The sequence below is a fragment of the Rattus norvegicus genome, chromosome 7 (genome assembly GCF_036323735.1).
Source record: "Rattus norvegicus strain BN/NHsdMcwi chromosome 7, GRCr8, whole genome shotgun sequence".
Lineage (NCBI taxonomy): Eukaryota > Metazoa > Chordata > Mammalia > Rodentia > Muridae > Rattus > Rattus norvegicus.
The window spans coordinates 36,815,917-36,843,414 of NC_086025.1; the positions used below are offsets into that span (position 1 = coordinate 36,815,917).

The window sequence follows — 27,498 nt, forward strand, 5'->3', positions numbered from 1 at the left end:
AATGAGAAACTTTTGCCTGCCTATCTGTCTATATATCTCTGCTTGTCTCTCTGTCTGTGTCTGTCTGTATCTGTCTGTGTCTGTCTGTATCTGTCTGTGTTTCTCTCTCTCTCTCTCTCTCTCCCTCTCTCTCTCTCTCTCTCTCTCTCTCTCTCTTTCTCTCTCTCTCTCTCTCCTCTACCCCCTTTCCTCTCCCCAATTTTCATTTGGTCCCAGGAATAGTTCATGGTGAAGATGAGACGTCATCTGCCTCCATATTTCCTAGGATCTACAATACAAACATTATTCTTGGTTGGCCAGTTCCCAAGGTCCTTAGGGAGGCTCCCCAAATCTTATCAGGATAAAGGGCCTTGGAGAAATCCTTTTCAGGAGGAGTCACATCTCAGCATCAAGCCATGTAAAAGAAAGGCACAATAAAATAATACCTATGAAGGAAGTTTTCCCCCAGACAGGGATCCCCCAGGCAGAGCCTTTGAACCATTTGGTCTTCACTGTGGTCTAAGGGAGATGGTGTAATGAAGAGTTATATTCCCACAGTGCTCAAAATAATCCTTAAACAAACTTAGGTACCATTACTGCTCAAGGAGATCCCAAGGAGTGAGGGAATAAGAGGCTTTAATTCCATGTGCCAACCACTGTATCTACAGATGCAGTATCATAGTGAAAAAATAGCAAATAAATTGTCGTGTAGTCCAGTGTGTCAGTGTGCAGATATTGATTGACAATGTGATTTTGTGTAATTTTTTTAGATGTCATAGGTAAATGCTACATCCTAAAAGATCTAATATGCTTTTAAATAATTCTACATGCCTTTGTTTATTTCATTTTTTTCTGCAGTGGTCATCTTTTATCAGTGTTTACAAAGTCATTTGTCTTTTTTTTTTTCAGAGCTGGGGACCGAACCCAGGGCCTTGCGCTTGCTAGGCAAACGCTCTACCGCTGAGCTAAATCCCCAACCCCACAAAGTCATTTGTTATTAGTTCTAACCCAAGTCACGTCACACTTTCTCTCTAGGTTTCCCTAACGCTGCTTTCCTACTTTTTGTCTCCCCTTAAGATTAATTGATTAATTGCTTTCTTCTCTGTCTTCCCAAAACATTTATCATGGGTTGAGGTATTATTTATTTACCTGCCTCTGAGTTTCCAGGACATCTTCATCATCTTTGTCTCCCTGACGACTGCTGCGACGATCTCTGCCTCCTGAACCTTGTTCTGTAAATGGTTACTGAATTAGGGAGTGACAATAGATTTCTGTCTTGGCTGTGGATTCATCCGGCAAACACATATTGAGGGATGTTTGTATGCATGACAGTATTGTATGTGTTTTGAAGATCCTTGAAGAAGAAGAAGAAGAAAAAAAAAAGGAAATCAGATGCTCAAGTTTGGAAAAGTCTATAATATACTGTGAGAAAGAAAAACAAATCATGCATAAAAATAACTAATCCATAGTGTAATGTATAATTTTTCTTTGAGGGGTGTATGTGTCTGTGAAACTGAGAGAGGTGGGTAAAGGAGAGAGATAGAGAGAGGGGAAAAAGAGAGGCAGAGAAAGGGGGGGGGGACCAAGAGGGACAGAGAGAATTTTTTGCCACCATTCAAAAGTATCTTTCTATTGGCGAAGGACATGTTTTCCCATAAGTGGTAAACAAACTGTCTGCACATAATAATTATCTTGCTGCCGTAAAGATTAGGTTAAATTCTGCCTTCGATCTAAAAACACACCCTTCTGTCAATCCGAGGAGCAGTGTGCTAGTCTAGAGGTCTAAATGAAGGCTCCTTTCACGGTTGTATTTCTGCTCCCCAAATTGTCCACATTTAAAAGGAGAGTGCTTCTTTTCAGCCTTAGGCTCTGAATTTCATGCATTCCTCCATTTTCCGAGGTCCCCCCCAAGTGATAATTCTGTTACACGTTGCTACAAGTTCATCCCTAATTGCCGTCAAGAAACTGACTGTAGAAGGCTTACCACAGACGTTGTAACCGACAGTAAAGCCATTGAAAGAGTAATTCAAACAGGATGGAAGCCAGGAGTATTTTGTGGCTGTTGCTCTTTTTCTTTTCAGTTTGGTGAGAGCAGCTTGAATGCTTAACATTTAAGCCATCAGCTTAAAACAAAACAAAACAAAACAAAAAAAAACCCCGCTCTGGCATATTTGCACTTAACACATACGGTATAAGGTGTTACTGGTTTGCATAGTTCTGGATTTTTTTTTTTTTAAAAACTGATGGACACCAAGAAATGTTTCTGTTCTTTGTTTAGACTTGGATTATCACTTGCATTTATCTTCAACTGCTCCTATTTAATCCTCTCGTCAAAACTCAGGAGATCTGCAGGAATCCTGTGACTGATAATGTAAAAGACATTACAAAACTGGTAAGTAAAGAATGATTTTGGCATCTATAAGTCTTCCCTGTGCTTGCTGACCACATAGGTTCAGGGTACTCCCTACAGGAGTTCCCAGCTTTCTAAGATAAGGAATCACTGTACGAGTCTGAAGTGCTTCTTCTGGGCAAATGGGAGATGCTTAGGTCATGGAGGGTTTATCTGTATAACTGGCCCTTTGCACACCAACAAAGTGACTGACTGGCTTTTGCCTGTTACCTACTGAGTGGGTTTCTCTGTGTGACTATGTCTGCCATGTGCCTTCCTGCTCCTGTAGGAAGCATAGCCACAGGACACCTAGGACACCCATTCTCCCTATCAGCCCAAAGACTGTCATGTGTGGCAAGATGTTAGTTCCCAGTGGATGCAGCAGGAGGAGCTTCTTCCACACCATGGTGGAGCAGAGCCACTCACCTCCATGCTTGTGACACTGGAAGTCCTTTCTCAGCCACGGCCATTGTGTACGCATGCGTCCTCATCACTGCCAGCTTCCTGCTTTGTTCGCTTGACACCTCTGTTAAGCCTCAAGTCAGAGAGCAAAGCATCACTGAGATCCAGCATTTCCTACTCTCCCAACCTAGGAGAGAGATTTTATATTTACTTGGGCCACTGAGAATGACTTCAGTACCATCAGAGTTTGAGACAGGCCTGCTGACATACACAGGCAGGGACTCAAGAAGCTGAGATGGGAGAATCGTGCACTGCAGGAGAGCCTAGTCCTATGTGATGACCCAAAGAGAGAAAGAAAAATTGAGTGAAAATTTCCCAACGCTGTGTCTCAAGGTAGTTTTAAAATGGAGTAGGGAACACAGCTGATACAAGTATGGGGAAGAAATAAGAGTTGTTATTTGGAGAAAAGAAATAAAATATACTTATTGATATCAGTATGTAAATCAATGAACTCTGCTCTTAGATATGCATTACCGGTTTGTGGATTGATGTCTGTGTGCGTGTGCGTGTGCGTGTGTGTGTGTGTGTGTGTGTGTGTGTGTGTGTGTGTGTGATGTTTATAACAGAACTTGAAAATCAAAGCTGAGTTCTGTAGTTAGGTTTTGGCTAATTTACTCTCAGTGAAGAGTCAGAAATACACACACACACACACACACACACACACACACACACAGGATTTATGTTGATTCCTTGACATGCCAAGGCATTCCAGATTTAAAAGCATTCTTGCCTAGTGTGCACAAGGTCCTGAGTCTGTTCCCTAGCACTGAAAGTCATAAAATAGCTGACAGAGTATGAATGCTTTACTTGAAGTCGGGTGAGCAAAGCACTACAGCCTTTGACTACCGTCCCTTCAGTTCAGTGTTGAATATTTGATATATGGGTTGGCATGCAGGGGGATGAGGAGGAAGTAATTTTGGAAGCATAGATCATGGGCCTTTTCTTCAAGACTCTTGTTAATTTGAGGCCCAAGTAATAATATTTAAAAAGACGATATGTGCTTTATTCTAAATTCTGTGTATATCAGTAGAAGCTGTTCATTGGGTTTACCCTTCCTCATGTGTATGTGGGCTGGGGATGTGGTCCTAAGGACCTGTCTTTGTTAAGTAAGTGCTTTCTCTTTGAGTTACATGCATCACCAACACAAAATTCAAGTATCTGAGAGATTTGTTGTTTTCCTTTGTGTGTGTGTGTGTGTGTGTGTGTGTGTGTGTGTGTGTGTGTGTGTGATTTGTTTTGTTGTAGACCAGCCTGACCTCATCAAACTTGTGATCTTTTTAATCCATCCGGGGATTACAGGTATATGCCTCTGTACCAGGCTCATTGCCCTAGTTTTCTTTTCCATTGTGAATAAGAAAAACAGCTTAAGAGAGAAGGGTTTGTTTGGCTTACAATTTCAAGTTTTATTCCATCATAGAGGACAAGTCAAAGGGGCAGGAATTTGAAACACCTGGTGACATCATACCCAGGGTTAGCATCAGAGAGCAATGAATTAATGCATGAATTCTAGTCCTTCAGCTCAATTTCTCCATTCTAATATAGTTGGCATGCCAGAGGGAATGGTGCTGCCCACAGTGGTTAGGTGTTTTCATACTAGTTAGAGCAAGCAACATAGTCCCCCACAGATGCGCTCACAAGCCAACCTAATCTAATACAGACAATCCCCCAGGTAGACTCTCTTGCTAGGTAATTCTAGATTGTCTCAAATTGACAATTAAAGCTAACCATCACCCTCATCGTCCACTACTGTTTGGTGAAGAGAGAAAGGACAGGCTGCACTTTGATGCACATCACCACACCATTGCTTGTGGTGCTTATGAAACACTGGGCCCTAATCCAAGGAACTGATTCAGTAAGCCTGGGAAAGTGTCCAGGCACCTACATTTTTCATGAAGTTCTGTAAAGAGGTTTCAGAACAGTTTGCTTTAGATGGTCTATTCTGTCAAAAGTTTAGAGACAAAGTGTTCACGATGCAGCTCGGTGCAGGAGCACTTTGCATGTGTGAAGCCCTAGGTTCAATATCTAGTACTGGGATGGGAGTGGGGAAGTCAAGAGGTCATTACCTTCCCTGTAATTCAGTCCCAATGCTATCAGGGATTCTGCATTATGCAGATTTTAAGCATGTCTATTAATGCAAAGCTCCGAAGTATGCTTAAAGTAGGTCACTGGAAAATAACCTCCTGGAGCTGCTACTAAAGCAGACTAGGAGAGTTGCAAATTTCAAATAGGTGGTCGTGGGCTGGAGAGATGCTCAGAGGTCAGGAGAACTGGCTGATTTTCCAGAAGGCCTGGGTTCTATAAGTCCACTTCTAAGAGAGCTCTTGACTTCTGACCTCCTTGCACGAAACACACACTTGTGCATAGGGTGTACATGCAGACAAAAGACCTATACACACACAATACATTATAAAAATAGGTGATCCATTTGTTGGAAGATGAAGGTATATCTGACCACAGGCTGAGCATATGAAGATTAATGGAATACTTACGAGAAATTTCTTGTATGTTGTTATTGCAAAGTGTCGGAAGGGACATGACTTAGGAAGGGACCACTTCCTGTAAATGTCAAAATGGTATTTTCAAGTAGCACAGGTGGGTATTACATACACCTCCTAAGATTCTCTATTCTTGCTTTTATGTGCTGATTATTACCTTTTAAGAATCACTTGTAACCGAATACCTGTGCAAATATACAACGAATACATTAAAAACCCCCAAAGTCATTAAGAAGACGAGAAAGAGGAGATGCTTGGAAAGGAGGGGTTTGTTAATGTCGACAGTAAAATATAATTTCTTACTCTGAGCTCAAATGTTAAGTCACCTCACAATTAAAAAATAATTTTTTTTCCTGCCTTCTAGCACTTGACTTGGGGGGGGGGTCATCCAAGAGTTCCTCTAGTGAACTCAGTGTGTTTTCATGAATATTTTATACCAGCACATTTGAAAATAAGTCAAGTTAGGAAGAACAGGCTCTGAAGATCCCTCGGAACTGAATAAAGGCCTACGCGATCCACGGCCTGTGTTTTAGAGAGGAGGGGATTAAAATGTACAGAACGACCCCTGAGCATAGACAATCATTGGTGGAGTTTGATAGAATCAGCTCTCTGAATTACAATGTGAGTGCCTCGCTGTACCAGGATGATAAACGGTAGGGCCAGCAAGAGGGCTGCTGTGCAGCCCAACGACCTCGCTGAGCAGCCAAACAACTCAGGGTCTAGCCTTGGCTCCTTGAGAAGGGAAGAGAGAACTGACCTTTGTAAGTTGCCTTCAGACCTCCACATACACACTCTGCCATGTGTCTGTGTGCCCACGAGCACACATGTGCTCACACATACACAATAAATAAGTGAATAAATAAATAAATAAACGTAATTACTTTTTAAAAAATATTTATTTATTTAATGAATATGAGCACACTGTCGCTGTCTTCAGACACACCAGAAGAGGGCATCAGATCCTATTACAGATGGACTGTGAGCCACCATGTGGTTGTTGGGAATTGAACTCAGGACCTCTGGAAGAGCAGTCCGTGCTCTTAACTGCTGAGCCCTCTCTCCAGCCCCCCGTAATTACTTTTAAAACATTTCAGAGCATGGCATAGGATTCAGTTCATGCCCATGTGTACATTGGTTAAAGTCATGAATTTGGGTCGCTCCGTGTTTACATCCTAGCTTTTTTACATTAGGTAAGTAGGAACCTTTCTAAACCTCAGTGTCCACATTTATTTTTACACTCCAGGTTTTATTCCCCTTCCATTCCATCCCCCAACTGTTCCACATCCCATACCTCCTCCCCAAAACCCCGCCATTCTCTATAAGGATGGTCCCACCCTACTGACTCCAGCAGACCTCTAAACTTCCTGGGGCCTCCATTCTCTTGAGGGTTAGGTGCATCTTCTCTGACTGAACCTAGACTCAGGAGTCTCCGCTGTATATGTGTTGGGGGCCTCATCTCAGCTGGTGTGTGCTGCCTGGTTGGTGATCCAGTGTCTGAGAGAGCTCAGGGGTCCAGGTTAATTGAGACTGCTGGTCTCCTACAGGATCGCCCTCCTCCTCCTCAGCTTCTTCCAGCTTTTCCCTAATTCAGCCAAAGGGGTCAGCAGCTTCTCTTCATTGGTTGGGTGCACATATCTGCATCCAATTCAGCTGCTTGTTGGGTCTTTTGGAGAGCAGTCATGGTAGGTCCCTTTTTGTGAACACTCCATAGCTTCAGTAACGGTGTTAGGTCTTGGGGCCTCCCCTTCAGTTGAAACCACTTTTGGACCTGTCACTGGACCATCTTTTCCTCAGGCTCTTCTCCATTTCCATCTGTGCATTTCTTTCAGACAGGTAGAATTATGGGTCAGAACTTTGACTGTGGGATAGCAACCCCGTCCCCTCACTTGATGCTCTATCTTTCTGCTGGAGGTGGGTTCAATAGGTTCCTTCTCCCCACTGTAGGACCTTTCATCTAGGGTCCCTCCTTTAAGTTCTGAGGGTCTCTCACTTCCCAGGTCTCTGGTACATTCTAGAGCATCCTCCCAACCTTAATTCTCCAGAAGTGGCCTGTTTTCATTCTTTCTGTTGGCCCTCAGGGCTTCAGCCCTTTTCCCCCTCCCAATACCAGATCATGTTCTCTTCTAGCCCCAGCCCCTTGAGCTCCCCTGTCCCTCCCTCCCTGCTTGTGGTGAGTTTGTTTTCTTTTTTTTTTTCTGAATTATTATTTTTTTTATTAACTTGAGTATTTCTTATATACATTTTGAGTGTTATTCCCTTTCCCGGTATCCGGGCAAACATCCCCCTTCCCCCTTCCCTTCCTTATGGGTGTTCCCCTCCCAACCCTCCCCCCATTGCCGCCCTCCCCCCACCAGTCTAGTTCACTGGGGGTTCAGTCTTAGCAGGACCCAGGGCTTCCCCTTCCACTGGTGCTCTTACTAGGGTATTCATTGCTACCTATGAGGTCAGAGTCCAGGGTCAGTCCATGTATAGTCTTTAGTTAGTGGCTTAGTCCCTGGAAGCTCTGGTTGCTTGACATTGTTGTACATATGGGGTCTCGAGCCCCTTCAAGCTCTTCCAGTTCTTTCTCTGATTCCTTCAACGGGGGTTCTATTCTCAGTTCAGTGGTATGCTGCTGGTATTCGCCTCTGTATTTGCTGTATTCTGGCTGTGTAAACAAGTTTTTCTTAAGCCAGTTATTTTTACATAAATTCCCCCGTCCCAGTTTTCTTTATACTTACAATAAATTAATTGTGCTTAATCTTATCAAATGGCTGTGAGAGTGGAAATAGAGGAGTCTGCACGAGCGTCTTCCAGTGCTCATTTGCCTTTTATGGTGGTGGTGGTGGCGGTAGTGTGCTGGTCGTAGAGCGAATGCAGAGATACTCTACCTATTAACATGACAGGAAACTAAAGGGTAAGAGTGCTGAAGTCCAGCTCTGGGGCCCTTTCCCTCTCCGTGCCTTCAGGGACAGTAGCTGTCATGGTTCCTATGGCCACCAAGTCCTTTTGACTTTTGTTTATAGATCTGTGCTTCCAGATTGAACTTGGCTTGACGTCGATTGGAACTTTTGAAAGAACGCTCAAAAGCCACTGCTTTAACCGAAATTGGTAGGATAGAAGGAGCTCTCGGGGAGCTGCTGTGTGGTCCCAAGTTGCAGAAGTGCTGAGCTGCAGCTTGTGGATGTGGGTTCAGGAAGCTTAACGTTTCCCTGGAGAATGAAAGTAGATGGCGATTTGCTCAGAAACTGCAGTGCTGGTCTCAGTGTCTCATGGTTGTAAAGGATGGGCTGGAGAGATGGCTCAGCGGGTAAGAGCCCTGAGTGCTCTTCCAGAGGTCCTGAGTTCAAATCCCAGCAACCACAGGGTGGCTCACAACCATCTGTAATAAGATCTGATGCCCTCCTCTGGTGTCTGAAGACAGCTACAGTGTACTTATATATAATAAATAGAAATATCTTTAAAAAAAACAAGAAGTCAGATATTTCCTATGCTAGTCTGTTGGCTTCCTTCCTTCAACAGGAGGGACTGCTGAGGCTGTAGAGGCAGCTAATTGGAAAGTTTCTTTTAAAGGATGGTAGGGCAAAGTACCTAGGTGGAAGCTGGGGCCACAGGGTAGCTTGAAAACCATTGAAAACCCACCTATTCATCTGCCCATAGGCAAACTGCCTAAAAGGATCCATGAGAAACACGGATTGAGAGTCCTTAACATTTCAGACTCTCCATCGGACTCTCCTGTGCTGTACGTCTATTTCTGGAGGGGCTGTGTGCAGCTTCCCTCACTTCCCAGAGAAGTCAGGGGCCCCAGGAAGATCTCTACGATACAAGAATTTCACATCCCTTCTGGGCTTTATATTATTTTATCCCACAATGATGTCTCATTATTTGGAAGTACCTAGAAGACATCCATCTTGCCAGACTAAAAGGGGACTGGACGGAAGAAGAGGGTTTAGTTTTTTAGGCGGAGCCCTGGTGCTTTTTTCTTTTGAATGATGGAAAGGACATGGGCGGGCGCTGTGATTTTTTGTTTGTTTGTTTGTTTGTTTGTTTGTTATTTTTGTTTTGCTTTGCTTTGTGCTCCCAACTGTTCTTTCACGATGGCTCCTCCCTTCGTGCTCTCCACCAGCTCTGTCTTTCCAGTAGACGGCCACTCGCCCTGTGCCTACAGACCTTAAGTATGTTTGCTTGAGTGATTCTCGTGCCACAGAAGCACATGATTTACAGCTTTACATTTCTTCTTCTTTTTTAATTTCTCCTTGGACAACTGCCCCTATGGTCCCCACGGTTTTTATTTGAAATTCTTCTGGCATGTTTACTTAGCATAATAGTTCATCTATTTACAGAACATTTTGCTTTCTTTTTTGAAAAAAAAAATGTTGCAAGACTTGTTTTCCATGGCAGAGTCAGACCTACCTAAGGAAAGGGTCAAGCATCTGGGACGAGGATGAGCCGAACTTAAAAAAGTTCTATGGATAGTTGGAATACAGTGTCGAACGTTTCCCAGTGCTCGTGTAGGAAGGAATCCAAATATTGAACTATTTCAAGTGGATTCTTCCCATCTGGTCTCCCTGTGCTCCTTCCCACTGGTAATACCCTCTTCCCTCACTTGGGGGGAAGTTTAATTAAATGTGAGTTTTTAATTCCTTTTAGCTGTTCTGTTTTATCTTCAAATATCTGCTGAGTCACGGTTTGCCTTTCTTAAAATGGTTTCTGAGGTAGATTGATGTTCATAATCGATAACGCCTTGCCAGGAGCCTGAGGAAAAATGAATCAGTTGTGGTTTATAAATTACCAGGGTAATCTAATGAATTTTACTTCCTGAACCACTTTATCTCATGGTGATTGGGAAGCTATTGCATTTAGAAGCTCAGTCACTATAACTTAGCTGGAATCATCACATATATGTATATACATATGCAAGATATATCTATATAGTTGCGTGTAATATATATATATACATATATATATACTTTTTTGTTGCTAATAGCACAATATCTCAGTCTCTGGAAGTTATGAAGAGTTTTAATTTGGCTCACAGTTCTGGTCCAAAGACTGTATCTGGCGGTTCTTTATGGAAGAGTCCTAAGAAAGGGCAATGCACCACAAGGAGAGACAGAAAGCAAAAACCCAGTCAGACTGGCTTTTAGGACAGACAAACTCTTGAGAGAGCTCTTTAATCTATACATTATATTAAGCGTACAGTCCACATTCCTAAGGGCAGAATCCTAGCTACCTCACCAAGGTCTCACATTTTCCCACCATGTTTCGTAACAGAGATTAAATTTCAGCATGACTGACTGTTGAGTTATTTGGTAAGCAAAGATGCTTACTTAAGTAGAACCCCTGGAACCCACAGGTACAAGGGGAGAATTGACTCCCACAGCTGTCTTCTGATTTACACACACACACACACACACACACACACACACACACACACACACACACCACAGAGGAGCAAGGAGTTACAAACAAACACCAAAAAAAAGTTCCAGCATTAATTTTGTAGGAACAAACCACGTTCAAGTCATGCCCTTATGAAGTAGATTTTAAAAAATCATCTTAGACTGGGGTTAGTAGAGTTATCGAGCAGCATGCATAAGGAACTAGATTTGATCCCTGGTACCATAAGCCCAAAGACAAAATGACCCTGTTCTATTGGAAAGGTAACAGTAGCTATTTGCTGTCGGTTAGGTGTTTTGAACTAATGAGAGGTGGTATAGACAGTTTTCTGAAGTCATCTTAATTTTTAAAATCACAACTGAGTTATCTACTTGCTGTTTGTTGTTTGTTTTTGTTGTTTTGGGTTTTGTTTTGTTTTTGTTTGGTTTTAGGGGTTTTATTTTTTTAATTTTTAGAAATCACCCAGATATCCTGGAAAAAAAAAGATCTATGATAACTGATCTAGTTAGGTTTTTAGACAGTACTAATGGGGAAAACAAAATTGTCGAAAGACAATAAAAAGTATTTTTTCTGAAGGATGCATGAGGACTGAAAGCCATGCTAGAAAGCTGGGTAAGAATGAACTAAGGTGGACGTGTTAAGCATTTCCTGCTGCAGCCAGGATTCTTAAACATCGATGCTTCTGATGAGACTGAAGATCCTGACCTTTGTTCCCCAAAGGCTGAATAAAGGAAACCAATTTACAGAAGGTGCCAAGGAAACCATGAGTCACTGCTGTGGACTTGGGAGAAACACTGAGAGCAGAGGGCCTTGTCACAGATGTCCAAGTTCCCATTGGTTGCTTGACCTTTAAGGACCTTGACGACATTTGACTCATGAGAGCCAGACATTTTAGACCAGTGACCCAGAGATGGAGTTAACTGTCCTGACTTTGTGTTCTTTTCTCCTGAGTCCAAATACCTGCAGGGTTTGGTAAGCAGCCAGTGCCAACTTGCATTGCCAAGACTTTTTCTTGGCAAAGGTTTGAGCCTTTCTGAAAACTGTTCTCCTTTGCTGTTTTTTTTTTTTAAATTGTTGCTGTTTTTCTTTTTGTTGTTGTTGTCGTTGTCGTTTTTGCTCATTTGGGTTTGTTTGTTTTGTTGTTTTGTTTTGTTTTCCCCTAATGTCATCGAATACCATCAAATCTCAGATATCTACAGAAAATGTAACTTTATCTCCTCCTCTCCTCTCCTCCAGATGCACTGCTCCTTTATTTCCCTTCAGAATAAAAGCATACCTCCCAAAGATATCAACCGAATACAGCATAACAAGATGCAATGAGACTAGGCACAGATCGTCATATCGGGGCTGGATGAAGCAACCCAGTAGGAGGAAAAGGGCCCCAAGAGCAGGCAGAAGAGTCAGAGACACCCCATACCCATTGTTAGTGTGTATGTTGGGGTCCTATCCCAGATCCATTAGGCTCCATGGTTCCTGCTTCAGTCTCTGTGATCCTGGATGAGTGCTGCTTTGTTGATACCATGGGCTGTGTTTTCATGGTGTCCTACACCTCTCTGGCTCCTACAGTCCTTCCTCTTCCTCTTCCCTGAGGTTCCTTGAGCTCTGCTAATGTTTGGCTGTAACGGGTCTCTGTATCTGCTCCCATCAGTTGTGGGAAGAAACCTCTCTGATCTGCTTTCAGATTATATTGGCAAGATCAAGAAGCAACATATGTCTTATGTTATAGAAAACATGTCAGAGATAACCTACCCCTGTGTATATGCATATGATCCCAACTTTCTATAGGAATAATAAAGACCTCAGACACAGAATAAAGCCGGTATATGCCATTGAAACCATCTTTTCTAGGTAGTTCTCAATCAAGAATGCAGGTTTACAATGTTCGGCACATTCCCTTAACTAGTAATAGGTAACTGGATCTCTGTTTTATGAAGGAAATCAACAGTGTGTAGCTTAATTCTAAATTCTCTTAGTTTCCAGCCCCTTCCTTATTCACTGATACAGCACTATTGCTGTAAACGTATTAGATGCTTTCCAAGCCTTTAGAACCTAGCCAGTTTGGTGAAGCATGTCGTGTTGAAGCCAAGGTAAGTGAACTGAGACCTATGGCAAATGCCAACGTTTCTAAATTAAACTCTAAAGTGTTCATTTCTTTAAAAAATAGCCTTGTCCTTCTGAAGCCATGCTGACTTTACATAGGATCAACTTAGAATAGAAGCCCTCCAGCTTGAGTGTCAGTTATGTAAAACGCAGTACATCTGTTGTGACTTGTGAACTCGTCCTTCTAGAAGTTTCCTTCTTCATCTTGACCTATCGCTGTGAGAACCACTGAAAAGAAAGGCATGACAACCTTATCTACATAAGCAAATTGAAAGTTGTCCCAAAGGAGAATTCCAGTGCTACTGTTGGAAATCAAGATTTATTCAATTAAAAAAAAAACTCAATAGAATTAATGAAGTGATAGCTGTAGGTTCTCCTCCAAGAGCCGTGACTTCACCAGCCCTGGCTGGTTGGCTGGTCTCCAGTCCTGGGCATGGTATATACTTAGGCACCCAAGATTGGATTTACAACTCAAGCATTATATATTGGACAACAACGGGGTATGAGATATTAATGATATGTCAGGTTGGATGGATGAGTTTTCTCAAGAAATTCTCTTGTATTTACTCACGTTTTCATTTCTTGGTCTCTGTAGGTGGCGAATCTTCCAAATGACTATATGATAACCCTCAACTATGTCGCCGGGATGGATGTTTTGGTATGTAGTCCACACACTTCTGAGTTGCCTTTTAGTAGCTAATGGGTGACCTGTGCTTATCCACATTGAAGACATTATTTGCTCTTTGTCGTTTTTAGATGTTGACCTATAATTTTTCCTTCAAGCTGCTGCTAAGATTATCAGTGAGCATTTCAGTATGTGTTTTAAGCCTACTCATTAAAAGGAAATGGCTCATCTTAGACGTAGCAACCGATGTTAATTTTTCCCCGGGCATCTCTCAGAGGGACTTGAATGTTAAAATCATGTTAAATTTCCTCCTTGGCTATGTTATTTCTCATGGCTATGTTATTCCTATTCGTATTTCATTTAAAGGGACGGAATATTTTATTGTATTTCTGAACTTCTTAGGCATGCATCGGGTCTTTGAATAAAAGTCTGTGGTTATAATTTTGTTTCGATGTGAATTTTTGGATGTTAGGCTGTGGACAAACTCCACTAGAGTTATGCAGTCCAAAAAGATGCGGAGTAACTCCGCATGCTTTTGTAAACTCATAAGACATCGAGCTTCGCTGTCCCGGAAGATGTAGTGCTAATGCTGGTTCCAACTTGCAACGTAGTCACATGTTTTCAACACATGTTATCCATACTGATTCACTGTAGCTGTTGCAATCCTGGAGTAAATTTGAAGCTATTTGAGCTGCTCCCTCTTTTGCAACTCTCATTTTTCCCTAAACCAAATAAATATTCGTAGCATGTTAATTATGCATGGTTTTTGTGGATTGGTCAGCCAAAAGTATATTATTTTGCTCTTTAAAATTACCTTTTGAAGGTTTTTGTTTCAAGAGACTGTATGTGGCTACTCTACTCCTTTTACTTGATACGCGTTTTTACCATGAACTGCCAAATGTTCTTTAGAACTCCCTAGAAGGTGGATTTTCATGTTGGACCAGCTACGCTTAAGCCCGGACACTGTCTGTCAATTCAGGTAGTGGGGTTTTCTGTAAATGGAAATGGGGAGTCAGAGCAGCTTGAGAATCAGTCAGTACAGTCATTTGAGCACTTAGCAAGCGCTTGTTGAAGACCGCTAAAAAGAGTCCCCTGTGCTGATGAATTTAAATCCTCTGGCCGCAATGTCTGAGTGCTTGCCTAGCCTGTGGAAGGTCTTGAATTCCATCCCAACACCACAAAAATAGCAAACAGACAAACAAACAAACATCTTAACAACAACTGTGAGGAAAGCATGAATATAGCCTTTATGTCATGTTTTTGCAAAATGATGTCACCTCCCCTCCCGCTCCCCCCCCCCCCCACGCACATACACACACAAGGGTGAGAAGAAGCCTCATATGCTAGGTACACATATTTATATTTTACAAAGAACTCAAGGAGGTTTACAGCCCAGACTTATTTTGACCAGGGTTCTATGGTTTTGTACATGACAGACCTAAAAAGAATACCCATCCCTTTCCCATCCCACCCCACTCCAGCCACCTGACTCTTCACTCTGGGTTACTGAAAATGGGGAATGTGGAGAATAATTACCTAGCCCAGCCAAGTGTTAGAAGGAAGTGTCTAGATAATAACGTCTTCCCACCCTGGACTGCAGCCCCCCACCTTGAGCCTGGCGATCACCAGACTTGCTCAAAGCAACCCTGCTGCTCTTTGCAAAGCAAGTGGTAAGCGGAGAAATAACTAAATAGATGATTTTGTGCTGGTCTAATCATAGACGGCGCTAAATCATAAATTTCAGTATGCGCTGGTGATAGCTAGAGCCAGCCTTGTAAAAATAAAGCCGGCTTATTGCCACACATTTTGTGCGTGTTTCTGCAATTGAGAGAAGCCTGCTATTATTTGGTCTTGGCATGCTATTGTGGAACTACTGAGAAACATTGTTCTTGGCCACTGCAGTTGGCAGGGAAAACCGAGCTGGTTCGGAGGGTTTAGCACAGAAACTGGGGTCTTACCCTTTACCTTCATTTTAAAGGGCTCCTTTCTGCCAAGACCAGAGGCGTTTCCCAGTCGAGAAGCCTGTGGAGATTTGTTGGTGGTCAGAGTCCCAGCTGCCTAATCTTTTGTCTTTAAACAATGAAGGGTGGAGTGGGACTCGGTGCCAGCAAGATCCCCTGGGGCCTAGGCAATAAAAGTCAGCCTTGGGCATTGGGCAGGATACAGTTTATTTTTCACTTTTGTTGTAAAAAGCAGCTGGAGACTGCAGAGGAAAGTCTACTTTCCTCACAGGCCTTCTTAGACAAGAAGCTAGCAGAGTTTCTCTCAGAGATAGCGCGTTGTGGTCATCCGGTGAATCCACTGATAATCCCACCGCTGTAACATTGTAATAGAACCAGATGGGTAGGGTTTTCCCCTGAACCTCTTCCGCTTAGCTTCTGAATGAACACTGCTGGTTTTCCCATTCACCCAGCAGTTACTATAGGATGAATGGGCGTGGGGCTGCCGAATGTAACCACACAGCTGTGTTCACTCGAATGTGTGTGTCAGCCCCTAAGACAAAAGATGCCGGAGTTAATTGCTCACCCTTTTTAATTAGAGTAAATTATATATACAACAGTCACAGTTTTCCTTGACGTATTTTTGGAAATTCCTTTAGTCGTACTGAATAATTCTAAGAATATTCAAAGAATGCCACGTGGTCTACCCCAGGTTCAGCTTTTTTCTTTCTTCCCCGCATTTATTTACCAAAACATTTTTTTTCTACATAGATATTTAGTATATCAATTTTTCCAACTGAACTGTGTCCGTCATGGCCATTTGCTTCTAAATACTTTAGTATGTGTTTCTTATGCACAGAATTATTATCTTACCTTTCAACAACATAGTTTCAACTCTAGTAAACTGAGCAATAATATGTTAATGTCTTGCTGTGTTCAGATTTATCTTTTTGTGTTTTCATTTCTATTCTTCTGGTAAAGATCCATTCCACGACTGTGGCTGACACTATACATTTTAAAGATTTATTTTTATTATTTTAAATTGTTTATGCACATATGGTACAGGTGCTCATAGAGGTTAGAGGTATTGCTAGACATGGGTGCTTAAGAACTGAATTTGGGTCCCGGAAGAGAAATGCGCCTCCTGACTGCTGAGCTCTCTCTTCAGTAGCATGACTTTAATATCATGAATACTGTTTCCCCAGCAACATCTAGTCCAGTTAATTTATCTGGTTAAGAGGACTTTGAAGAAGTAATTCAGTTAATATTTTGGAGATAAGATTAAGCTGGATTATCAAGAAGTAATTCAGTTAAACTTTTTGAGGTGAGAAGATTAGTTTGGATTGCTAAGTGGGCCCAGTCAGTACACTTACAGCCTTATTCATATGTGTCTAAGATAGAGAGATGTGCAAAGAGTCCTCTGCTGCCTTTAAGATTTGAAGCTGGAGCAGCAGGAGTACAGGCAAGTGGCCTGTTGGAGCTGGAAAAGGCACAGCGAAGTTCTCCCTCAGTTTTGATGATTGCCTTGGGTTTAGTTTAATTAAGATTTATCCCATACATCTGGTCTCAAGAACAGTAAAATAAACGTGATTGTGACTACCAGCTCAGTGGTAATTTGTTCTGGCTACAATAGGAAATCAACAGGTCATATCTTAGAGTCTCTTTTAAAAAGTCCCTCAGTCATTTCTTCGTCTTTACGGCATTGAAATTTTTGAATGAGTCACCCTTCCCCTTGACACAGTGTCCCTTTTCAAGCATGATTGATGGTTCCTACTAATTATGCATCCTACGGTGTCACGTGATGGCATTTGTTCAGACTGCCCCTCCCAGAGCATGTAGGGTGTGTCATCCCCACAAGGCCACTTGGTTTAATACGTCCAACTGATTTCTGTGTGTTTACTCATTAACAGCCTTTGAGATACTAAAACCACACGAACATCCTGTTGGGACCTACCGAGCTGTATTGCCTGCACTAATCTTTAGGGTTACGTCCTTTTTAGTTTTTGTTTGTTTGGGTGCTTAGGATCAAACCTAGGCCTGTGCTTCTGCCAGGTACAATGAGCCATACGCCCAGGTCGTAAAGCATTTTTTTTTAAAGATTTATTTATTTTATGTATATATTGTTGCTGTCTTCAGACACACCAGAAGGGGGCATCGGATCCCATTACAGATGGTTGTGAGCTGGGAATTAAACTCAGGATCTCTGGAAGAACAGTCAGTGCCCTTAACCTCTGAGCCATCTGTCCAGCCCCCTAAGGCATTTTTTAAAGGGCACAGCTAAGAGGGAAGTTTTTGATTGAGGTCCTCTATTAAGGTGACAGTAAGCATAGCCCTTCCTCAGGTATGTGCAGCTTCACGCTGAGATCATTCCTACCCCCACTCTCCCCCTCCCCAGCCCCCTTTCACCTAGCGCTGTGTTCGTATTTTCCTTCGCCTTCTCAGGGCTTATTACTGGATCCTTTGGTTCCCTGGTTGGGAGAGTGACTTAGAAATGATTATCCAATTGCGATCTATTCCTCCTTCACACATGTTTCATCTTCTGAAACAGGAAACGGTGTTAAAGCAATGAGGGTGCAGACTGCAGTTTCCTGATTCTTTCTGGGACTATTTGACTGATACGCTTCCCCAGGGTTACAGAGTTTGCAAGACGAAAACCGCACAGATGCATTATTTTCTTCTGTTGTGCTAATTTACACCTATTTATTGCCTTCTGTAGGGGAGGCACTTAATAAATATTTGACGGGAGGATGCAAGGAAAGGAAGTAGGGCCTTTCCTTGGTGTGTAATCACTTGCGATTGCCTTGATGTCCAAGGTGGCCGTGATGGCTGGGTGCCTGTAACTCACCACACAGGATCTGAACCTCAGCAATGCCGCTCGCGCTCTCCTCCTTAGACGTCGGCACGTTTCATGTCATCTTGCTCGTAAGGGTTTTGTATTGTGCACGTGAGCCTTCTATGTGTATTGAGTCATTTCTGCTCAAAAACCATCTCATCGTTCCAGTTTGCTGAAGGCTGAGAGCCAAATCCCTAAGCCTGAAGTTTGTCAGCCCCTTCATTAATCCTGCCTCATCTCAACCTTGTCACCCCCTACTCCAGCTCATCACCCTAGCCTGAAGCATCGCCATCCCCCAAAGCCGTGCTTGTTCTCAACCCCCGTGCTATGCTGAGTACTGCTCATATTTGCCAGGGATGTCGGCTTGTCCATCACCCTACCATGGAATTGTGGCTGTTTTGGAACTTACCTTAGTTCAGGGCTCTTTTAAGGGCAGATCAAGTTATTATTTTTCATTACGGGGCCGTTATCTGCAATACTGTGCTTTTTCTCCTGCGTTTCATAGGGGACCACAGCAAATTTACACTACATGTAGTCTGAGCTGAGTGTTTTTTGATTAGTGCTGAAGACTTGGTGGTCAGCGACACTGACTGCCTCCTGAAGGAAATGTTGTCTTTTAGCTTATTATCTCCTACTTTCTGTAGAATTTACTAAAACAAAAACAAACGAACAAAAACCCATTCACTGTGGGTATAGCACAGTATTACACAGAAGGCCACTGAGTAGTGCAAACGGTGTTTGTGTTGTGAGGAATGATAAAAATGTTTAAAAAAAAGCCGTCCGCGTGGCATGCAGGCTGTCACCACCATTCCTTTCATTATGATGTTGATAACTTGATAATTTCGAAATTGGTTCTGGCTGTGTAGCCCAGGCTGGCCATAAGCTTTCGGTCCTCCTGCCTCAGCCTCCCAAGAGCTGCTGTTACACAGGTGTGCCACCATGCCCAGGTGGCAGGATTACGTTGTTAGGCCCTGTTTGCTTATTCTATCCTAACTGTAGAAAGAGTAGGGATGGTCTCTTTTACCTTGTTGTTCTTCTCTCCATTCTCTAGATGATCTTATGCATATAGTATTTGCTCAAAAAATACTTACCAGGCAACATTTAATTGTAGTGAAAGCCCCAGGTTTGTGAGTATTGAAGAAGCCTATCTTATTCCACTAAGGACTCCTATGGTCCCTTTTGGTAATAGTGAACTCAAGCTTAAGCAGGAAAAGGAAAGGGAAGGGCAAAGAAAAAGAAGGGGAAGGAGAAAGGAAAGGAAGGTAGGTCCCTTTGTTATAAGATACTAAGGAAGAGCTCACTAACGAGGGCCTGGGCTTGTGGGGGGTCTCATGGCAACCAAGGTTGCAAAGCTACCATGTTTTTGTGACTGCATATTTTTCTGTGTCTGTGCAGAATGCTTTTTTGTTCTACAAATGTCTCCGAGCCTCCAAATGGACACACTATAGTTTTAGCCTGGTTCAAAGACTAATAATGATAGCTCCTCCCACCGCCAGCAATTGTGGGAGGGATTTTTCTCATTGGCTTTTCTGAGTCAGGTGTCCACCTGTTTTGCATACTTACGTAACAGCACTGTGGCTCAATCAGTAAATGTGATTGAGACACCATTTAGAACATGTAGACCAACTACTGTCTGATAGAAAAGAGAGCCGCACCTACAATTGCTGATTGGCCACATTAAAAAAAGTTTAAAAAAACAGATGCCATTGACTATAATAAATTGTACTTAGCATATAATATGCCAAACACAATCATTTACTTTACAATGAGTATGAAATTACCAGTGGAATATTTTACTTTCCTTACATTATTGAAAATCCACTGTGTATTTCATGCCTACAGCAAAGTCTACTTCAGATACTAAATATTCACCATAGCATGTGGTATTAAGTACCCACTAAAGCGGATTGGCTCCAGCCTTGGCTGAGCACAAAATAGAGAGCTCTCTTTCTCTTACTGATGGAGGAAGTGCAGGAGAAGATGGATTGACTTGCCTGGAGCTCCATGTGAGGTGACTGGGACTAAGAACCGGTTCTCCGACCCATTTGGCTCTGAGGCATTCACCTCCATGTGCTCTTTCCTCACTTTGCTCTTTTGGGTCTGGCTGAGAGGCCATTCATAGGCCTGTCCCAAGATATAGCATGCATTTACACCACCCTGGCTGATTACCATCTTTGTCAGCTTGAAGATTGCCCATCTCTTTAATTCGAACAAGAAAATGCAAAATTAGCTGAGTAAGCCCTGAAGATCTGAAACAGTTATTCAGGGAGGACTGATAGAGTCAACCCCCAAACCTGGATCATCCAAAGGGAGTTAAGGTTTTGGGAAGTCTATACTAGGCATGGCAAGACATAACGTTTTACAAAGCTCTTTTATAGGAAAGCTTAGATTTACCCACCAACAGGATTCTACTCCTCGTAAATATCGTTCAAAATTTACCTGCCAGGGCTTTTCTCCTTCAAAATTTGATTGATATTGGCAATATATCAGATTTAGGCCCACTAAGAAGGCAGGTAGCTACCAACTACGCTTTGTTTACTGTGAATCCCATGAATCTATGGTGACCACAGAGAGACCACACATCTGACACTGATGCAGAATATTATGCCAGATTCTGAGAGGACAAAAATATTGCAGGCTTAGCAAGCCCCAAGGTATTTCTGCCACATTCTCTTCATGCATGGCTCAAATTGCCCAGTTCTGATATTGCACTGTGCTATATCACACACCTCTCAGAGTTTTTGCATCTTCTTTTAAACATTTGCTTGCCCTGAGAAGTTCACAGGGATTTCTGTCCTTGCCCGTCAGAAGCAGTCATATTCCTACTTGTGTCTAGATTACTGATAATTATTTCTGTCTTTCATTGTATCTTTTGTTGAGTCCTGTAGCAAAATCATGTATTTGGTACTTCTGGTATATTAAAAAAAGAAAAGATCCGTATGGAAGTTTATAACTAAATCATTAGTGGTCGAGATCTACTCATAGTCCAGTGATGTTGGTTTGATGTCATGGAGTCAACTGGCATTTTAGAGTAATACATGTTGCAAACATATTCCAGTACGAAGCACATGCTGTGCCAGGAGTCTCACACAGGCCCTCTCCTATTAACCCAGAGGATGGAAGTCAGAAGGTAGCAGGAAGGAAGATAAGAGTACATGAAGTATGGAGTCACAAAAAAGCTAAACCAAACCAAACCAACAACAACAACAAAAAAAAAAAAACACAGGCAAATTTTTTCTTTCCATAACTGTATGCATGGATTAGGGAGAAAAAAAAGTCAAATTATATGTCCTTCAGAAATTTGGAAGCTGCATGTTGTCTCTGACATCTGGGGTAACTGTTAACTTTCTTGAACCTTCACATTCGTTTAGCGAAAGAGAACATTCTATCTTCTGTGCCTCTCGTGGCTGTGGTACATTAATATTTGTTTTAAAGTATTTAAGTTGTAAATGGCCTCTGAAAGATAAGAAGCAGTAATAATGCTGTTTTTGAGGCAGCAGTAAAAGGATTCTATTTGTGACTTTGACAACACTTAATCATCTATTTCATAATCATAATCTTGGAAGAATTAGAAAGCAGACCTCCGATCCTCTCACAAATGAAATACTTACTCAATTGTGTTTTGTTCTCCGTGCAAATCATTGACTATATTTAATTACAAAGAAAGAAAAGAAACTTCTTGAGGTTCTAGTCAAGACTTGTTCCTCTGCCCCCTCCACTAGGCAGGAAGGTCAAAAGAGGCCAACACTGAATATGATCTGTTTACTTTGTTCTCTCTCCTAAAGAGAACAAAGAGTCTTAAAAAGCTGCTGCCTTGCTGAATAAGTGAATTAATGAAAAAAATGAATTAATGACTGCACAGGACAAAGTTAAAGATACAGTCATTTCAAGAAAACTGTGGTACAAGCGATAATGACTTGAATAAAATATAATAGCAAGGGCTTGTGACTTTTTAGCAGGATACACAAGAATTTATAGCAAGCCTAGTGTATGGCGGCACGTTTCTCTAATTGCAGTCCTTAGGAGGCTGAGGCAGGGTGATCACAAGGTGTCAGTTTGTTCGGACTTCATAACAAGATTCTGTTTGTGTAGCAGGGTGGGGAGTGGGGATGATAAGAAAAAAAAAGAATGAATGGATTTATGTCAAAAATTTAATATTATTAAGACAAGTTGTCCCTGTGTTTGAAAGGATAAATCTTGGGAAATCCTATCTCTCAGACTTGGCTTAAGTCTATGAAAATGAGAGACATTATAAGTAAATAGAAAGATATAATACCAATAATAGCACTGAACAGAAAGGATAATAACTATTATAGAACTCCCCAGATTAAAAATAAGGAAGGAGTGAGCACAGTCCTCTACTGTAACTAGGGGTCTTTGTGGAGCAAAGAAAGAGAGAAAGAACATATTTTTAAAAGAACAACCACAGGATAAAAGGGGTGCCTCAATTCAGAGCTTGGGAATTTAATTGTGTCAGGAGATCTGAGTGGATAGGCAAGAATATTGGTAACACGAAATAGAGTTTAAGATCATAATACATGGAGTCATTGCATCGCCTTACTCAGATGGCTTTTGCCTAAAAGAAAATATCACTGCCCAATAGTTGGGACACTCACAGAGTGAGTCACAGTGAAAGGGATTTGCAAGGCATTTGCTGGCTTGTTAATAAGTAGGGACTTGCCTTGCTTCAGATAAATGGGGTGTGAGCAAGGCAAATGATTTATTCTAGATGTACCTGAGAAACACAAAGACTCGCAGAGCTTAGTTAAGATGAGTTAGTGACCACGTGGTCCTCCTTGTCACCATTTGCTTGCTCTTTTTTCCTTTCCCTTTCCTCTTTATGATGTTTGGAATTGAACCCCATGCTTGCACATGCTAGGCAATTTGCCCTGTCATTGAGCTACATTCACTGTCCTTGTGTGTTTGTTTATTTCTTTCCTGAAACCAGAGCCAACATTCTAAACTGTTTCCTGCTTACCTCTAGGAATTGGAGCATACCAATCTTTGTATAAACCGATTTCTCTCTCTCTCTCTCTCTCTCTCTCTCTCTCTCTCTCTCTCTCTCTCTCTTATGTTAGTTAAAATTGTTCCATGAAACAAGTATGAAATAACTCTACGATTTATAATAACTGAACAAATTGTTTCCTCCCTCTGGTTAATAGGGAAATTAGATTTATTAGTTTGACCAATTTTTTTTTAAGATTTATTTATTTATTATATATGAGTACACTGTAGCTGTCTTCAGACACACCAGAAGAGGGCATCAGATCTCTTTACAGATGGTTGTGAGCCACCATGTGGTTGCTGGGAATTGAACTCATGACCTCTGGAAGAGCAGTCGGGTGCTCTTAACCGCTGAGCCATCTCTCCAGCCCCTAGTTTGACCAATCTTTTGTGACATTAATTACTGTGAGTACTCTGATATGAAGGATGCAAATTTTGAAGAACAGCTAGGCCGAAAACAAAGAATTTCTGATTAGTAGATCTCTGTTGCAAGGTGGTTCATTGCACTTAGCTATTATTACATTTTTAATGCTGTGATGAAATTTCTAGAGAAATTCATTTACAACTACAGCTTCTGGGAGTTGACTTTCGTTTGTTAATAGAGGATTAGGAATGTAAAGCCAGTCTAGGTTGCTTCAAGATCAAGACCATCCTGAGCTACAGGGTGAAACCACTGTCTCAACAAGTCAAGGGCTGAGCATCTTTCTCAGTGTTCGAGGACTTGCCTGGCAGAAGCAAAGTCCTAAGATTGATCCCTGGTACTTGTAGAGTGAGTGTTTTGATAGCAATGTACTTTATCTCACACCCAACATAATGGCCTCCATTTCATCTTTTGGCGAGTGCCAAGTAGTGACTTTTTTGTGTTTTGCTGAGTGATGATGTGGAATGAAGAGTGTTTTTGTAATTCGTTTTTTTAGAGCTTTAAAATTGTTGACAAGTGTTTATTTGCTTGTATGTGCACCGCGTGTTTGTCAGGTGCCCTCAGAGGCCAGAAAAGGTCACTGGACTTTCTAGAACTGGAGTTAAGAGATGTTTGAGAACTCTCCTGAGGATGCTGGGAAGGAAACCGAAGTCCTCTGCAAAAGCAACTAGTGCTCTTAAACCACTGGTTCATCTCTCCAGCCCCTATTTAATTCATTTTCTCATTCCTTCAAATATCTTTTTAGAACATAGTCTTTGAGCAACCCCCCAGCATGCTCTGGAATACTCTATAGAGGAACCACAGACAATAAGGCTGTTTAAAAATGTTGACCCCACGCAACCTATGTCCCACCTGTTCGCACGATCTCCTTCATTTTCATGCTCCGCACATGCAATGTGTGATTCAGAGTTTATATTGTTTGCCTGGAGACTCTCAGCTAGACCTGAGTGCTGTTCGGCTTGATTCTAGCTTCCAATATCTATCTAAGTGGGCAGAACTGGCTAAGGGAGCTGGCCCTGTGCTTGGATTACTGTTCTGCTATCACAACCTTGAAATTTTAAATAGTTTTTCAGCAAATCGCCAAGTGATAATTTTGAACAAGAAATACACTTTCCTTTTGCACTCACTCCCACAAATAACACAGCTGGTACTGCGACTGAAGTTCTTCTATTCAGGTCTCAAATCACATCCCTGCCCACGTGACTCTATCTATCGAGAAGCCTTGAAATCTATCAAGACTTTTAGGTTAATTGGTTTTAAACTGGGAGTTCCTTCATCACTAAGACTCCCTTTCCTAGTAATGTTTTGGTAATCCTGTCTGTATCGAATGTTCTTTTGAAAACGCAGTGACTAAGCCATAAATAATCTTCCACAGAACGTCCAGTGGTTCATGAACTTTGTATGTGGGGGTGGGGCAAGAATTGTCTCACTATTGGTCAAGGAAGAGAAGGTAAGGTATGCAAGGGTGGTTTAATCTTCTTCCGTGGAAGGACAAAATCATCTATCATTTCCTCTGATCTCTATGCATTTGTTTGTTTTGAACTGAATCTGACTTGAGCAAGAGTTGGCGTCCTGTGTTCTGAGGAAACTCTTTGTCCTGCAGTCAGTGACTAAAAGTGCTGAGAGATCTGAAGAGCACTCTGAATCTGCCATATTTTTAATAGATGCTTTGTCTTCTCTTTGAATTTCTTCCAGCCTAGTCATTGTTGGTTACGAGATATGGTAACACACTTATCAGTCAGCTTGACTACTCTTCTGGACAAGTTTTCAAATATTTCTGAAGGCTTGAGTAATTATTCCATCATAGACAAACTTGGGAAAATAGTGGATGACCTCGTGGCATGTATGGAAGAAAATGCACCTAAGGTAACTTGGTATTCATCAGAATTATTTTTTCTTATACTTCTCCAAGACCTTTCCTAAGCAATGGTCTTGGGGAAATGAGAGCCTCCTAATTTTGTGGTTTTTTTAAACTATAAACTTTTAATTTAAGGATAGTTTAAGAAGAGTTTATTGTAGTTTTATTGCAATACTGAAATGGATATTCAGACCTAAATCTTGCCACCTAAGGTGAAAATATAGTGTCCTTACTGTAATCCTAAAAACAATTTTGCTTGTGCCTTAATTTTTGTTTCATTCCTCAGTGAAATTCATACTATCTTCTTAGTAAATTATAAGTATGTTCAAGATGACCAATAGGGTCAACTAACCTAACCCTTGATGGCTCCCAGAGACTAAACTACCAGCCAAAAAGTAAACATGTGCTGGACCTAGGCCCCTTTCACATAATATAGCAGATGTACAGCTTGATCTTCATGTGGACGGCCCAACAACTGAGGCATGGGCTTTCCCTGATTCTGTGTCCTACCTGTGGATCCTGTTTTCCTAACTGGGCTGCCTTGTCTGGCCTCAGTGGGAGAGGATGTGCTTAGTCCTGCAGTGACTTGACAAGGTTTGGGAAGAGGGATATCCCCATTTTCAGAGGAGAAGGGAAAAAAGGTGGGGGGAAGAACTATGAGAAGGGATACTGGGGGGAGGGGGTCTGCAATCAGGATGTAAAGAGAATAAAATAGTAAAAAAAAAAAAAGTGATAAGTGTATTGAAGTTTCTCATGGAAAACTGACTCAGACTACCTGCCCCTTTATCTATAATGTAATTGCCTCAACCATAGTTCATTTCCTTGGGTCATTGTGTAACTGGTCATCCAACTTCAGGGTCTGCACATAACCATAGTTTGGTTTCTGAGCCTCTGGAATAACCACACACCCCAGGACTTAAGGAATTAACAATAAGAGGTTCAAAGTCTAAGTCTGTCATTGTTCAACCTTGCATACCTTAACTTCTCTGAACTTTATACCTAAATTACCTACATAGGAACAATGGTACAATCCTTTTTCAAGGAATCAGCAATAGAGTAGCTTTAATGCCAGATCAGGCAAAAATAAATATAGGCACATCTTGATATTGTTATTTGTGGTACTGTTTCTACAATAGACTAGATCTTGGAGTATCTAATTCAGAGGTTTTCAATCCTTTTCCAAGGGTCAAATGGCCATTTCACAGTATCTCATATAAGATATTGTGCATATCAGATATTTACATTATAATTCATAACAGTATCAAAATAAAGTTATGAAGTAGCAATGAAAATAACTTATGGTTGAAGGTCACGACAGCGTGAGGAATTGTGTGAAAGGGAGGTTGAAAACCACTGATCTAATTGATTACAGGGCTCAGCTAGACGGCATTCTTGCTGTATTAATAATCTTTTCATGGCACTTGATCATTTCCGTTGTTTCAGTTTCTGATTTCTGAAGTTAGAATATACCTTGAAATCTACAATGTGTTAGATTGTACACACATTGTACAATATACTACTATTGCAGACAGAAAGCCATTTCATTTATAGCAAGTAGGAATCCCAAAAGAACAGGTACATCAGAAGGTTATCACAAAGGAAATAACATATGTGTCGAGGATTTAAAGATGAATTGTCTTTAATAAACGGCAGCGTTTGTTAAAGCATTACAAATAATAAAGACTGTGCATTTGCTAGCTATGGCATTTTTACTAGATCCCAAGAAATTATAAATGTGTACTATCAATAATATATATTATTTGTTTATGTTAGAGTCCTAACATAGAGCTATGGTTTGAATGTTTACATTTTATATAATCATACTATTCTTATTTTTATGTTGGGTTCCTGTCATGCTGTATTGCTATGCTCACTTTTATACATATAACATTAGTTAATTTTTTTGCAGTTATAGAATATTCCATTATTACTGAGAACACCACTACTTAATAAGCCACTCATCCATTGATTGATGTAAGGGTTACAACTCCTGATGATAAAAATTTCTCTGTC

The 27,498-nt window shown here is 41.5% G+C and overlaps 1 protein-coding gene across 6 annotated transcripts in view; it reads left to right on the forward strand.

Annotated features, from left to right (window-relative positions):
- The window catches only part of Kitlg (KIT ligand), an 81,176-nt gene that overhangs the window by 33,296 nt on the left and 20,382 nt on the right, over positions 1–27,498 (forward strand). For 4 of the 6 annotated variants that reach the window (XM_063264195.1, XM_063264196.1, NM_021843.4 and 1 more), the window contains exons 2-4: positions 2,258–2,371; positions 13,400–13,462; positions 25,323–25,493. In XM_063264195.1, the coding sequence (XP_063120265.1) occupies positions 2,258–2,371; positions 13,400–13,462; positions 25,323–25,493 (348 nt within the window). The remainder of the gene's footprint in view (positions 1–2,257; positions 2,372–13,399; positions 13,463–25,322; positions 25,494–27,498) is intronic. The other 2 variants (XM_063264197.1, XM_063264198.1) reach the window with 1 other exon arrangement.